Genomic DNA, 13553 nt, shown 5'->3' on the forward strand with positions numbered 1-13553 from the left:
GAGAGGAAAGAGGAAAGAGGGTGTGGAAGGGAAAAAAAAGAGAGAGAGTAGCTGGAAAGCATTAGCTTAGTTGGGTTATAAATTCTTGTTGTTCATTGCCACACATTTCTTTTGCTTTCAGAGGTGAGAATTTGGAGGTAAATCAAGACAATCTCCAAGTTGTTTTCAATCCAACTTTTCGGTACAACTGCACAAAAAACGTAGAGTTTTACTTTGTAAAATATTTATTACCTTGAAAACCGTTACATATCTCTACCTCAAACAAAAGTAAACATAGAATCGCTGTAGACATAACGGTGCAAACTGTTTTAGAGGACGCCTTTGATTTACGAGTTCAAATCAAGGAACACACTTTTTGTTGATAAATGATTAAGTCAGTTGATCAAAGTTCATCATATACATCAGTAGCCTGATACTTGCGCCTGACAAATTGTAGCTTAGCAAAATCTGAACGTATTCAGACGAAATTAAAAGTTTCCAAAAAAAATCAGTTCGTATCCGAGCTAAGACAGTGACTGCATTTGGGCTAGTCTAAAATTCCTATTGCTCTAAGTCTTGAAGACTTTCAGTCGGTTTCTGTTTAACACTGCGCTAGCACGAATCTCATTTATGAGATACTTAATCACATGTCGGATTTAAATTTATGAAAAAAACATTGTAACAACTATTAATTCCAAAAATTGTTTGCCACACCCTTTTCGTTCTGTAAGTTCATGAAAGATTTCTCTGAATCTGTACTTATTAGCGAAATTCACATCGATAGGCCCAGTCTCTTTCTAAGATCAAGCTTGTCTACTTCAACTGTGATTTAAAATTGGGATGAATACTGCTTAAGCTTAAGCTATGGTCCTCGGTTACTCTTCTACCAGTGAAGCTGTGTTCCGTTACGGACAAACTGCGCACACTCAGAACTGCTGAGGAGCTAACAAGAGAGCGAAGATCTTCAATTGTCAGCAGCTCGTGTTCACATTTGAATATTTCTCTCATCCGTCGTTCGGATTTCTCGTAAGCTTCTTTAGTCACGAAAAGTTCCTTTTCTAGTTTTCCGATTTCCTTTTGTGAGGACGCTATTTGCAAGCGCAGTTTGCTCAAGTTGGTGTTCTTCTCCTCCATGACTCGTTCGTGATAATCATTTTCTGCCTTTAGTTTTCTGGCTTCTTTTTCCAGCTCGTAGATACATTCCTGTTTACTCCAGAGTTCTGTTTTTATTTGTAGTTCCATTTCTAATTTCATTGTCTCATTTTGCTGCTTGACTTCTTTGAAGTCGTTTTCCAGTTTGGCGTATTTGCTCTGCACAATGGAAAGCTCTTGATCCTTTCTAGAGTTTCCAGTCATGGCAAGATTCTGGGCTTCAGACATCTTCCTCCTTGAAACTGACAGGTCATACTCTAACGAACACTTGTTCTTAAAGAGGAAATCCCGCTCCTTGCAAGTATCGTTCAGTCTCAATTTCAAAGTCCCGTTTTCTTTCACGTTCTCAGCAAGCACAGCTCTCAGCGAATCTGCTTCCTTTTTAAATTCTTCTACCTGGAAGCTCTGCCTCTCAGAGAGAAATGACTTTTCGGCGAGTTCTTTCTTGGCGCTCTCAATTCCCGCTTGTAGTTGTACAGTCTCCGTGCGAAGGTTGTCAATCATTACATTTTTCTCATCGATCTCCCGCCTATAACTATCAATGCGGCTGTCAATCTCAAGCGAGGTGTGGATTCCATCATTCAACTTATAATCCAAAAATTGCTTTTGCAAACCATCAAGCATGTGTTGTAGATAATCCCTCTCTTTTGACACCTTCTCCAAATCGATTCGAAGCTCAAACATTTTTGCAGTGTCCTTCTCTCTGTCTAGTTCTTTCAGACCCACGTCGCTTACCTTGTTTGCAATGGAGACCTGTTGTTCGAGTCGACTCTTCTCAGCGATGAGGGTACTGTTGGTTTGTTCAAGACTAAACATTTTCTTTTTGGATTCCTCAAGTTTAACGTGTAACTGTAACTTTTCCGAGTGAAGTGAATCAAGTTTCTCCTTATAAGATGAAAGCAATATGTTGAGGGACGCTACTTCGCCGTTCAGCTTTCCTTTGTCTTCCTTGAGTTGCTGCATTTCGCTACTTTGTGGAGTGACATCAGCGGAGCTAACATAGCGACTTTCCTGTTTCACAATTCCTGTGGTTTCTTGTAGCTGGGAGAAACGTTGTTGCAAAACGCTAAGTTGGAAGTGCAGATCACCATTCTCTTGCTTTATGTCATGGTAGCTTTTTTCCCAGCAAGAGATTTGCAGCTCGAGTTTTTGAAAATCAGCAGACAGATTTTGCTTCTCCTTGTATATTCGCTGGTAATCATCTCTAAATTGTGAAAGCTCCGTCTTAAGACTCTCCATTTGAATGCTATTGGTAGCTTTATTTTCTGCTAGCATAACTTCAGATTCTTTTCTAGTTCTCTCGGTTCTCTCAAGTTCCTCTCTTAAGTTGCCATTACTTCTTCTGGCCTCGTCTATCAATCTCTTCACTTCATCTTCTTGCCTTAGCAGTCCTTTCAGTACATCATCTAGAGATTCGCGGCGCTGAGGAGATGTTTCTATTACAGATAATCTTTTTTGAGTCTCGAGAAATTTTTTGTGTACTAAATCGCAACTTTCCTGGCTCGAAAGGTAAGCTGACTCCATTTGAAGGGCTTTCTGCTCAGCTAAGCGAAGCTTTTCTTCCGTAACTTTTATCTTCTTTTCGCAAGAGTCGCGGCATTCTTCCAACCGCATGATTGTGTTCTTAGAAGCGTTAAGTTCCTGCTGGAGAGTTTCCACATTCAGTTGTAAATTATTCCCGTCAGAGTAGTCCTGCTGTTTAGTATTTTTCAATATTCGCCCTTCTAGATCTCCAATCCTTCTTGTTCTCCAAATCACCTCACACTCTAGCTTTTCTTGCTGTCTTGTTACTTCAGATAGCTTGGATTTGAGATCAAGTACTTTCTCCTCCAATCGAGAAATCTCGCGCACATGTTCTTCGTTTTTCCAAATGAAAGACGATTGGTGTCTTGAAACAGATTCTTCGATACGTCCAAATGTCTTCTCGGTTAACACGGTGGATTCGTCGTGTTGGAGAATGCTTTGCTTTGCTTTAGCCATCGATAATTCCTCCCGTAATTCCCAGGTCTGTCGTTGAAGTGATTCGTATTTAGACTTGATTCCAAAATTACTTCTCTTTAAGGCCAGTAATTCCTTCTTGCTATCTCGAAGCTCTTCCTCTTTTGTAGAGTTCTGAGCTTCTAAGTATGACATCTTCTGACGCAAAGACATGGTTTCTTCTTGAAGGAAGTCGGCTTTGTGTTTTGAATCGTTCAAATTCTGCTTGTGTATCGATTCGAGAGCCTGACTGTCAGATAATTCAAGTCGCAGCTTGTTATTTTCTTTAAAAAGTTTCTTGATGTTCTCTTCGGTTACTAATATACACTTGTCTTTCTCGTCAAGCTGTAGCTTCAGCCTTGCTAGTTCTTGGCTTACGTTGTTATAGTCGTCACTCCCACAAGCAATTCTCAGCTTTGACGATCGAAGTTCATCTTCTAAGAGCTTGATTTTGGTGCTTTGTTCTTTTTGCCAGCTATCGTTCTTCGCCAGTTCCTTCTTGTAATTTTCAACCAAGGCCCTGAGGCTGAACAACTCTCTTTGCTTTTCAAAGAATTCTTCCTTACTGTAAACCATCCTTTTGTTGGCCTCATCTAGCTGTGACCTGAGTGTAACTTGCTCGATAATTGCCTTTTGCTGCCCTTCTTCAGAAGTCGTCATTTTTCTTTGGCAAACGTTGACGCTATTTTGGAGTTCCTGAATATGTTGTTGCGATGCATTCAGGTTTCCTTGCATTTCTGTAACAATCCTCTTCATGTTAAACACCTCTTTTTCCGCCTCATCTCGGTCCCTAGTTGCAGCAGTTAACAAACTTTGCGTGCTGATTAACTCCTGACGTAGCACGAAGATGTCTTTTTCTAGCTTTTGGTTCTCCTTCACCACGTGCTCTGCGGACGACTCTTTACCATCCAGGCCTTTGTGTTCCAATAGCACGCGAGCTTCTTGGAGGGTTCGCTGTGTACTTAACAGTTCGTCGTCTCTGTTCTTCAGCGTTTCTATGTACTCTTGAACTTGTTGCTCCAGTTGCATTCGTGCATTTTGTGCATTGTTGATCTCCATTTCTAATTTTAATATCTTTTTTCGTGCCTCTTGTATTTCCGTATTAACAGTCTCCAATTTAACAACTGAATGACGGTGGTCATCTTTCAACGGAGTGAATTCTTTTTGAAGCGCTATGAGGTCTTGCTCAATTTCGCTCTTTCTTGCTTGGATTACATCGTATTTCGATTCCCATTGAGACTCTAAAGTCCGAGCAGCAAAAAGATTTTCTTGGAGCTCAGCTTCCTTCTCAAGAAATGCTCGGCTGCTTGCTTCCAACTCGACAATTTTTCTCCTTTGCATCATGACCTCTCTTTCTAGAGTTTGAATTTTTTCTTGAAAAACAGAATTTGCATTTTCACTAGCTTGAAGTCGTGGAAGAGATTTACTTTGAAGTTCAAGGCTCTGATACCGTTCAGCCAACTCTTTGTATTCCACTTCTACCGTATGCAGCCTTTTCTTGAAAGAATCTGCCTCTATTTCTAAGTTTGTGTTCTTCGCTTGAAGCTCTCTAACCTCTCCCTCTTTCTTGATTGCATCGGTCTTAAGAATGTTGATGGTGCCTTCTAGATTAGTAATCTGCTGATCAGATGACATGTGACTGTCTTGGTGCATCAAGGAACTGTTCTTCCATTCTTCCACTTTACCACATAGTGCTTGTTTCTCACGGTCCTGTTCCATTATTTGATGTTCAAACGACGCTAGTTTTGCCATAGCAGACTGGTACTCAGTTATGAGTCGGTCTCTTTCAAGGGCCACTTTTTGAATTCGCGCTTCATAGTCAGCATTAGATGTTGTTAAGGATAAAATTTCCTGTTGTAATCGTTCTTTCTCGAGCTTCGTTCTTCCACAGCCTTCGCGAGATTCCGCTAGTGTGTGTCTCAGTGTTTCGATGCTTTCCTCTAAGTAGAGTTTGCTAGCTCTTAATTGGTCCATCAAAAGCTCTTTCTCGTCCATCTCTTTCTTCATGGCGTCCGCCCCGATTCTTTGCTCTATAAGCAGTTTGTCATTCTTCAAAAACTCATCATGGCTACTCGATACTCTTTGAAGAGCACTCTCAAGATGGCGTTTGACCGAATCCTTCTCGCGGATTTCATAATCATATTTTACCTCTAAGTCCGTCAATTTACCGTGTAAGGTTACCAGCTCCTCTTTGAGATTTTTCTTCTCTAGGTCGTACTTGTCAATAGCCAACTCGTACTCCTGTATTTTAGTCTGAAGCGTTCCGTTTTCGCGGCTGTACTCCAGAGTTTCTTGATGTGCCGCTTTATTCTCCATCTCAAGTCGTTTAATCTTGTTTTTGTGGTCATCAATTTTTTGTCTGAGTGATCTTTCTCTGTCTTCACTTTGTTTGTACAGAGCTTCAACTTCCCAGATCTTCTCATAAGATGTCTTTTCCAGCTCTCCACTTTCATCATGGAAACTGCTTAACTCAAGCCTGGAGATGCTCGCGTTAGCTTCATCTAAGCTATCTTCGAGCTCTTTTGCTCTTGACTGACTCCTTTCATAGTTAACTCCCAAGGAATCCAGGTCCTGTTGCAAAGCTGTCACCTCCGTTTCCAAGGCCACCTTGTCGTTAATCGCCTTTTCCAACGCGATATCTTTTTCTTTTAACTCCAAACTCAGACTTTCGCAAGCTCTGTTCTTTTCCTGAACCTGATTTTGACACACTTTTAATTCTTTTTTCATCTTCGTAATGCCTGTTTGAGAACTTTCCCATTGCGTTTTGTATTCGTCCTTATCAAAATGAAGGCTCGACACTTGGGCCTCAAGGCTGACAATCTTAAACTTAGAAGTACTTAACTCTTGTTCCAACTTCATGACAGAGTCTCTAAGAGCAAACACTTCTTGCTCACGCTGTTCCAGTTTCTCTTTGTATGAGGTCAACCTTCCTTCGTATTCACTTTTCTCTGCACGCAATCCCTCAGTTGTAACCTTAAAGGACATCAGCTCGCTTTTTGCCTTCTCTAATTCAGCCTCTGCAGATCTGATCTTCATATGAAGTTCTTCCACTAGTTGATCTTTCCTGAGGATTGCTTTGTTGACAGTCTCGTTTATCTTCTTTTCTTCGGTAACTTGACTTTCCAGTCGCATAATGTTCTCCTTGTCATAAATAAGTTTTGTGTTGATCTCATCTAGCTGGTCTTTAAGCTGTGTCCTTTGATCTTGCATGGTCTCGATTTGTGATTCATACTTCGCGATTCGAGTACGCATTATGTGGAGTTCCTCTTCTGCTTTTTCTTTCACCTGCCTGCAAGCCAATACCTCCTGTTCAAGCTCCGAGTTTCTCTTCTCTAGAATGATCAGCTTTTGCATTCGTTCTTCCTTGTTTGCAACTGCTTCCTCTAGCTCTTGTTTCAAAATTGACATTTTATTTTCTGTTTCTTCTAATTCATCGAGAGCACCTTGTATATCGTTCTTCGTGAGTGCTGATATGGACTCCAGCGAACTGACTTTGCTCTTGTATGACGCAAGTTCTCTGGCTAGCTCACTCGATCTTGAACGCTCGTGATCTAGTTCTCTAGCCTTCTCAGCGGCCACAGACCTCTTGAAACTAGAATCCATGTTAGCAATCTTTTTCTGTGCTGCAAGATAGTCTGCTTCAAGCTGCTGCTTGCGTTTCAGCGTCGTTTCATACAAGCCTTGCGCTCGAGAATGTTCTTCCTGCTTGACCATAAGTTGGTTGTGTAGCATTTTCTTCTCCTTTTCACCCATTTCGCGCATACCCTTCACATTTGTCAGCTCTTCTCGACAAGCATCGAAGTCAACGTTTAACACGTTCAGTTTTTCGTGAAGTTGTTGTAACGATGCCTCCCTTTCTGCTATTTCCTTACGTAGCTCGTCGTTTACGCGCTGTTGCTCCATGAGCTGCGTTTTAAGTAAAGTAGCTTCTTGGCTGACAGCACTGTAAGTAGCAGAATATTCTTGCATTCTAACTTCGCAGGTAGAACGTTGATTGACGGCTTCTTCGAGCTCAGCCTCCAGCTTTGTGACTTGTTGCTGTAGTGCCATGGTTTGGTGTTGAAAATCGTATTTCTCATGCTCGCATGCGTTATAGGACGCTTGTAGCTCCGACAACCTCTTGTAAAACGACTGCATTTCAAGGTTTAGTTTCTCGTTTTCTTCTGAGTTCTGTCTGTTATCGGCAGTTACGTCTCGAATTCTCTTGTGTGCATCTAACGTCTCTTCTTGCAGTGCTCGTTTTTCTTCCTCAATGATCTCCATCTGAGCTTGAAGCTTGCTAACTTCACTGAACAAGGACTCAGTCTTGAGCTCGTAAGCAGTCATTGATGCTCTGAGATCCTCGATGATCTCATCCTTTTTATCGGACGCCTTTCTGCTTGACTCTGAGTTCCTCTGAGACTCTTCATAACGGCTCTGTGCCTTTGCCAGCTCTCTTTTCAGTCTTGTGACGTTTGATCGTTCCTCTTCTAGCTCCGCTTTAAAATTCGTCTTCTGCTTTGATGCACTCTCAATTTGACCCTCGTACTTGAACATTTGGCTTTTCATAGCCGCCAACTTCTGTTCAACCTCGTTACTAGCATCCTCAGTCTTCTGCAAAAGAGATTTTGTTTCTGCAATCCTTCGCTCGGATAACGTGAGTTCCTCTCTTACATCATCTCTTTCGCGTATTGCCGTTTCATAGCTGGACTCCAGTTGACTAATTCTAATTAAGGATTCCTCGAGTTTAACAGTAAGATGTTCGATTTCATCTTTGGCTTGAACGTAAGTGGGCTGCAACTGCGAGAATCTTCTTCCTTGGGCAAACATATCCGATTCCAGTCCAGCGATGTTATCGCGCAATCTAGAGTTTTCCATGTCCAGTTCTGCAACTTTGTCCAAGCTTTTCCTGTTAGCGTCTTCCATGGTTGTCAGTTTGCTTGACATGGCAGATAACTCTCTTTGAAGATCGTCTCTTTCGGCTTTTATTGACTGAAGACTTGTGTCTAACTCGGCGATCTTTACTTGTGACAGGTTCATTTCTGTTTCTACAACTTTACTCTGGGTTGCATGTAGTTCCATGGATATTCTCTGCTTAGACAGTTGCTCTTTTAGATCTTCAACCCGTGACACGAGGTCCTTATTGGCCGTTTCTAACTTTTCAACTTGGCGCGTTTTAGCAACGAGTTCTCCTTTGGAGTCCTCAGCTTGTTTCTGTATCTCAAGGACCTCCCTCTGCAGCAGAGACTGAGTTTCTTTGTTTTTGCGGAGTTCGTCGCGTGATTCACCGAGCTGTATCTTAAAGTTTTCTCTTTGCTTACTTGCGTTTTGAAGCTGCATCTCCAGTTTAGAAACCTGTGTTATATGAAAACGTTAATGACAATATGGAAATCTATCACACCAAGAGATTATGATCTGTTGGTCAAACGTATTTTCTTACAAATATTATCAGCCGAAAGGAGCTAATCATTTCTACAGTACACATGACTTGTATATCGGAAAATATCCATCGACTGACTTAATTTTCCAGTATATGCACGAAATTAAAGCTTCAGAAAAGTGTATGCACAAAGAAAAATCGAACCGCGAGTTGGATATTAGGGAGTTTAAGCACTGACGACCGCGACGCAAAGGGCCTGACGGACAGCTAGTACAAAATGAACTTCCATTTTAGTACTATACCTTGGAATTTCGCAATTGTCTACAGAAATGGTCGGTACACCGACCTGTTTTAAAGCCCGCTCAAACTAAATATAAAGTGCCAGCTATCAGTCCCATGAGAAATTAACAAAAATTAGTCGTCGTCCCTCACGTTTTCCAAAGTATACAAAGCTTGTTCAGTTCACGCTTTGTTTTGCCAAAGACAGCCACGAAATGTAAAAACAATTCATTACGCGAGTGCATTATTATTGGTCTGCTCATTAAACATTTCCATTAAAACGTTCCCGTTGCCGTCGTCTTCGGCTTTTGCTTAAGCCCCCTACTCACGCAATAACACGAGATAGCATAGCCGTGTAACGTTCTGTTCATATCAGTCCATGGACTTCGGCCTGCGATTGTGGACTTGCTATGCAAAGATTTCCGGCTACTTTCAGAAGAATTCCATACATTATCCAAAGGTTATTCTATCTTCGACTGTCACAGATCATTTCACTTCGATCACCTCCGATTATTTAAGAGAAACAAACGAATGTTCCTCGACCAAGTCCTAGGTAACATTTATTTCAATCTCAATTTCCTGAACCAAATATTTATGCACTCTTTCCCCTCCAGGTTTGGCTATTAAAATAGTGGCTCGAGAGTTGAACACAAAGGAAACGCCTAAATTTCACAAACCTTAATGCTGTAATTTTTGCTGCAGTTCACTAGCTCCCTCTGTGACTTTTCGCACTCTGCTTGTATCCCAGCCAGTTTATCTTGTAGCTCCATCAAGTCGTTCTGGATAACTTCCTTCTCCTGGACTAGGCAGTTATAACTCTCTTCCCAATTGGCTGCCTCTTGTTTTGCTGCAAGTAGCTGCTCATTATCCTCCACCGTACTTCTGTGGAGAAGTGCTGTCGTACTGGACGACAGCTCCCGCTGTAAATTGGCAAATTCCCGCTCCAGTTCGTCCTTTTCCTTTTGTAGGACATTGGTGACGTTTTTACATGAAGTCACTTCTCGCTCTAAGGTTTCTTTCTCCCAGTCTCTCTCTGCTAGGGCGTGTTTAATCGTAACTAGTTCTTCTTGGTATTTTCTGCATTCGTTTTTTGACTCACTCAACTGATCATCTAACGCTTCCCTCGCCTTCTGAAGACTCTCTATTCTGGTCTGAAGTTGGTTAACCTGGATAAAATTACGTGAAAGGTTATAATCCACGAAACATATCTTTGTTATTAACAAGAAATAACAAGCGTGCAAACAGCGGTGACATACATCTTCAGAAGTGACCGTTGAGACTAGAAGTAAAAACTAAATTTCAATTTTAAGATAAGTAACTAATTAATATTTGTGGGTCAATAAGAATGACAGAAGCTGAAAACATTTGCATATTAAAAGATACAAACTAATAAAGATAAAGCTTTTCGCTGCTAACATTATCATTTAGGGTAGGTTTCACTGAATTCTCTAATTAGCAGAGTCTCCTTTATCTTACAATGGGTATCTGACCGTTCTCTTGCTAAATCTTCGTTATTCATTTCAATATCGTATATTGGCTGGCAAAAAAGGTTCTTTGAACAACGGTGTTACTTATTTATTTGGAATAATAACAAAAAATAGAACAATACTTTGCACAACAGCTATACCTTGACGGATGAATACTACCTCTGTTCATCAATTGATACTACAATATTGGTATCACGTAAATGCCTAGCCATTGGTGAACCAATAATGGTAATCCTTATGTCATTATAGGTTACCATAGCAACAGTATAACCTGTTAAAAACACCCTTAATTTTAGCTTTTTATAAGCTCTTAAAAGAGCTTATAACTCAAAAACGAGTTCGGTAACCGCCATTTTTTATTATCGAATTGTGATAGCGAGATAAGATGCAACTTTTTGCAAAGTTTTAAAAAAGTTCTGTATTGTGGGTTCAGAGGCACTCTAACTTTTTGGCATTTTTGACATTTCGGACAAATTTCGAACACCTTGCTGACACCTACAAAACATACATTAGACTAAAATAGAGCGATATTCCGAATTGAGTGTCGTAAAACCAAAACCAAACCAATAACTTACCAATTAGACTACTCAGCAAATATCAAACCGCAGAGTGAAACCAAAACCAAAACCAAAGTGATTGCCTTATTACTTTCGACACTGTAACATCTATGAAAATGATAGTTTTACTGCAACCTCAAGATTTTTTATTACAGATACACCGAAAAAAAAACAACACAAATTCTATGAAGCCGTTACGTATCTCAAGGAGTGTCTCAACTAAAGTTCACTCAGAGCTTTGGAACAATTAACAATTATTCACCGAAGTGTAGGTGAATGGTGGTGGATATTTACCGAGCCGCGAAGCGGCCAGGTAAATATCCACCACTTTCACCGACACTGAGGTGAATAATTGTTTTAGTATATACCACACGAGCTGAATAACTAGCGGACGAAAGAGTAACTTTATTTGTGTCAATATGCCGACAAATGGTCAGACAAAAAAATTGGCGCGCCGTGCGATGCTCGGAGGTGGATAGTACTTGGCTAATCACCTCCGAGCTAGCCAATCAACGTGCGCGAAAAGTACTATTTACTTGTGTGGTATATACTAACTTAAAATATTTATGCTTTACTGTTAATATTTCGGACACTTAGAAATTACTAATCGGACGCTCAAAAATTTCGGACGGTTTAATTTGGCCGAAATTTTTGCAAGTAATGTATCCGGTAGTAATATGGCCACTGCGTGCACATGCAGGGACCCTCGCGCCATTTCAATTTCGCCCTGATTAAAACCGATTAGTGAAAGTTGCAAATTGCATAGTATGTATCTGCATAGTTAGTGGAGGGGACTAACTATGGTACCTGGTTCAAGTTTATTGGTGATATTATACTATAGAACACTATAGTAATAGTTTTTTTACACGCTTGAGATAAACACACCAAAAGCCCACGTTTTGGTTGATTTGGATACGTGTTTGCCCAAAAGGCATCACCGAAGTTTTTGTACATGCTTAACATTAATATCTTTTCAGAGACCCAACATCAAATCAACTTTCCTACACGCTTAAAACTTAATTATTTTCATGCAAACGTGGAGTCACTAATTCAGTCTCTGGGGACTCAACCTCTTTTATGTTTTCTGCGCCATTTTATAACTGCTGTCACGGTTTTCATTTGCTTTTCCGTAATTTAGTTTCACAGCGAACAAGTGAAGATTTAAAAGGGCGTATGTTCCTCGCTTCCTTGAAAGTGCTTAAAGGACGTTTCAGTGTTTGGAAAATGAACTACAGGTCCTAATAACTTTATGAATTAATAAGGAGTAATGGCGTACACAAGAAGAAAAAACAATGGTGCTATAATGAAAGATTGCACATATTGTAATTGAACTAAGTACAGTTTAATAAAATGCAAATTGAACTTTCCACTAGCGCAAGGCGAAGCGAAGGTTATACGACAATTAAAATTCACGTCATGAAGACAAGCTCAATATCAATTTGTACTTTGTCCAAGTTATTTACTGATGTGTTGCAATGCCTCTTATTTCTTACAGTTAGACTTGCGGCTCTCAGTTTCAAAGGGTTTCGTGTGTATAGATAATTAGACCACATTAAATCTGTGGTAAAAGACCGTGCCCCAGAGAATATGGAGTAAAAATTGAAAGAATTGATAGAATAGGTGAAAAGTGTTATATCGTCAAAAATCTTACTGGGTATAAGTCCTATCAACATTGAATGAGGTCAGAAGGAAAGGAAAAATCGTTCACATCCTTAAGATTTAAATACACGAAACGTGGTGCTCCCAAAATTTTTTGAGTGTTGCTTTACCCTGCCAATTGATCTACAAGGCCCCAGACATGATCAGGCAGAAGCGAACCACATTGGTCAGGAACAAACAACTATTTCAAAGAGGACTGGGCACTGGGCAATTTGACCGGCTATGAGGACGAGGATTTTGCCCGCCTGGTTTGACCATCTGAAAGAAAGGTTTCTCATAAAAATTTCAGTTTAAAACGTTTTGCCTGCCTGTGAAAAGCAGTTGCCTTCCTGCAGAAAAAGTTAATGAAAACCCAGTTACAGCCTAGGAAGTTGTGGCTTAAAGACACAGTTTTCGACCTCAGGCAATAAAAGAATGGAAAATGTACTTACCTGGGCTGCATGTTCCGTTTTGACTATCTCCAGCTCGTGTTTAAACGTCCGATAAGCTGCTTCCAAATCACCAAACGTTTCCTTTGCCGAGGCGAGATGCTGCAGTGTCGCATCCGCAGCTCCAACCGACCGCTCGATCGAGTTGGAGAAGCTTGTTTCTTCTAGAGATTCCACCCGGGACAAACGAGACATCTTTGTCTACAGCTGCGCCAGGGCGGGTGTCGTTCCGCAAAATTCATCCAGTTGACATAACGAACGTATTTCGAACGTTTTCGTGCTCTAGCTTGTACGTTCTAAACCCACTGCGTTGACTCGTTGAAACCTAAATGCTAGACTGGTTTTTTGTTGTACGACGCTAATTTGGCTTAACTAATAAAAACCAACTTTTCAATAGTTACTCTTGGCAACAATTGTTCGCGATTACATCAAATCGCGAGAGAACAAAAGATAAGGTCCCATAAGGTTTGGCGCGTCTTGTGTTGTCTAACTCTGTTAGTTTGACGCTTTAGGCTTAATTTGTTTGTTACAAACATTTGAGTAAGAAAGATTGCTTTCGATTGGTTGCAAGGAACGAATATAAACACAAACATCAACACATCAAATTACTAAAATGCATCTGTTAATACAGGATGTGTTTACAAACGGTAAAGCAAAAATACAATGATACACTGTA

The 13553-nt window shown here is 40.5% G+C and overlaps 1 protein-coding gene across 1 annotated transcript; it reads right to left on the bottom strand.

The window, feature by feature from the left end:
• Positions 1 to 206: 206 nt before the first annotated feature.
• LOC110050325 (uncharacterized) lies at positions 207 to 13251 on the bottom strand. Its single transcript, XM_089293383.1, has 3 exons — positions 12881 to 13251; positions 9424 to 9912; positions 207 to 8442 (listed from the first exon to the last, which is right to left on the bottom strand). Exons 1-3 carry the CDS (start codon positions 13070 to 13072, stop codon positions 793 to 795), a joined length of 8331 nt encoding a protein of 2776 aa, XP_089149509.1. The 5' UTR covers positions 13073 to 13251; the 3' UTR covers positions 207 to 792.
• Between the last annotated feature and the right edge of the window lie 302 nt (positions 13252 to 13553).

Source organism: Orbicella faveolata, unplaced genomic scaffold (genome assembly GCF_042242905.1).
Source record: "Orbicella faveolata isolate gen_17 unplaced genomic scaffold, um_ofav_v1 contig_25, whole genome shotgun sequence".
In the NCBI taxonomy this organism is placed as follows: Eukaryota; Metazoa; Cnidaria; class Anthozoa; order Scleractinia; family Merulinidae; genus Orbicella; species Orbicella faveolata.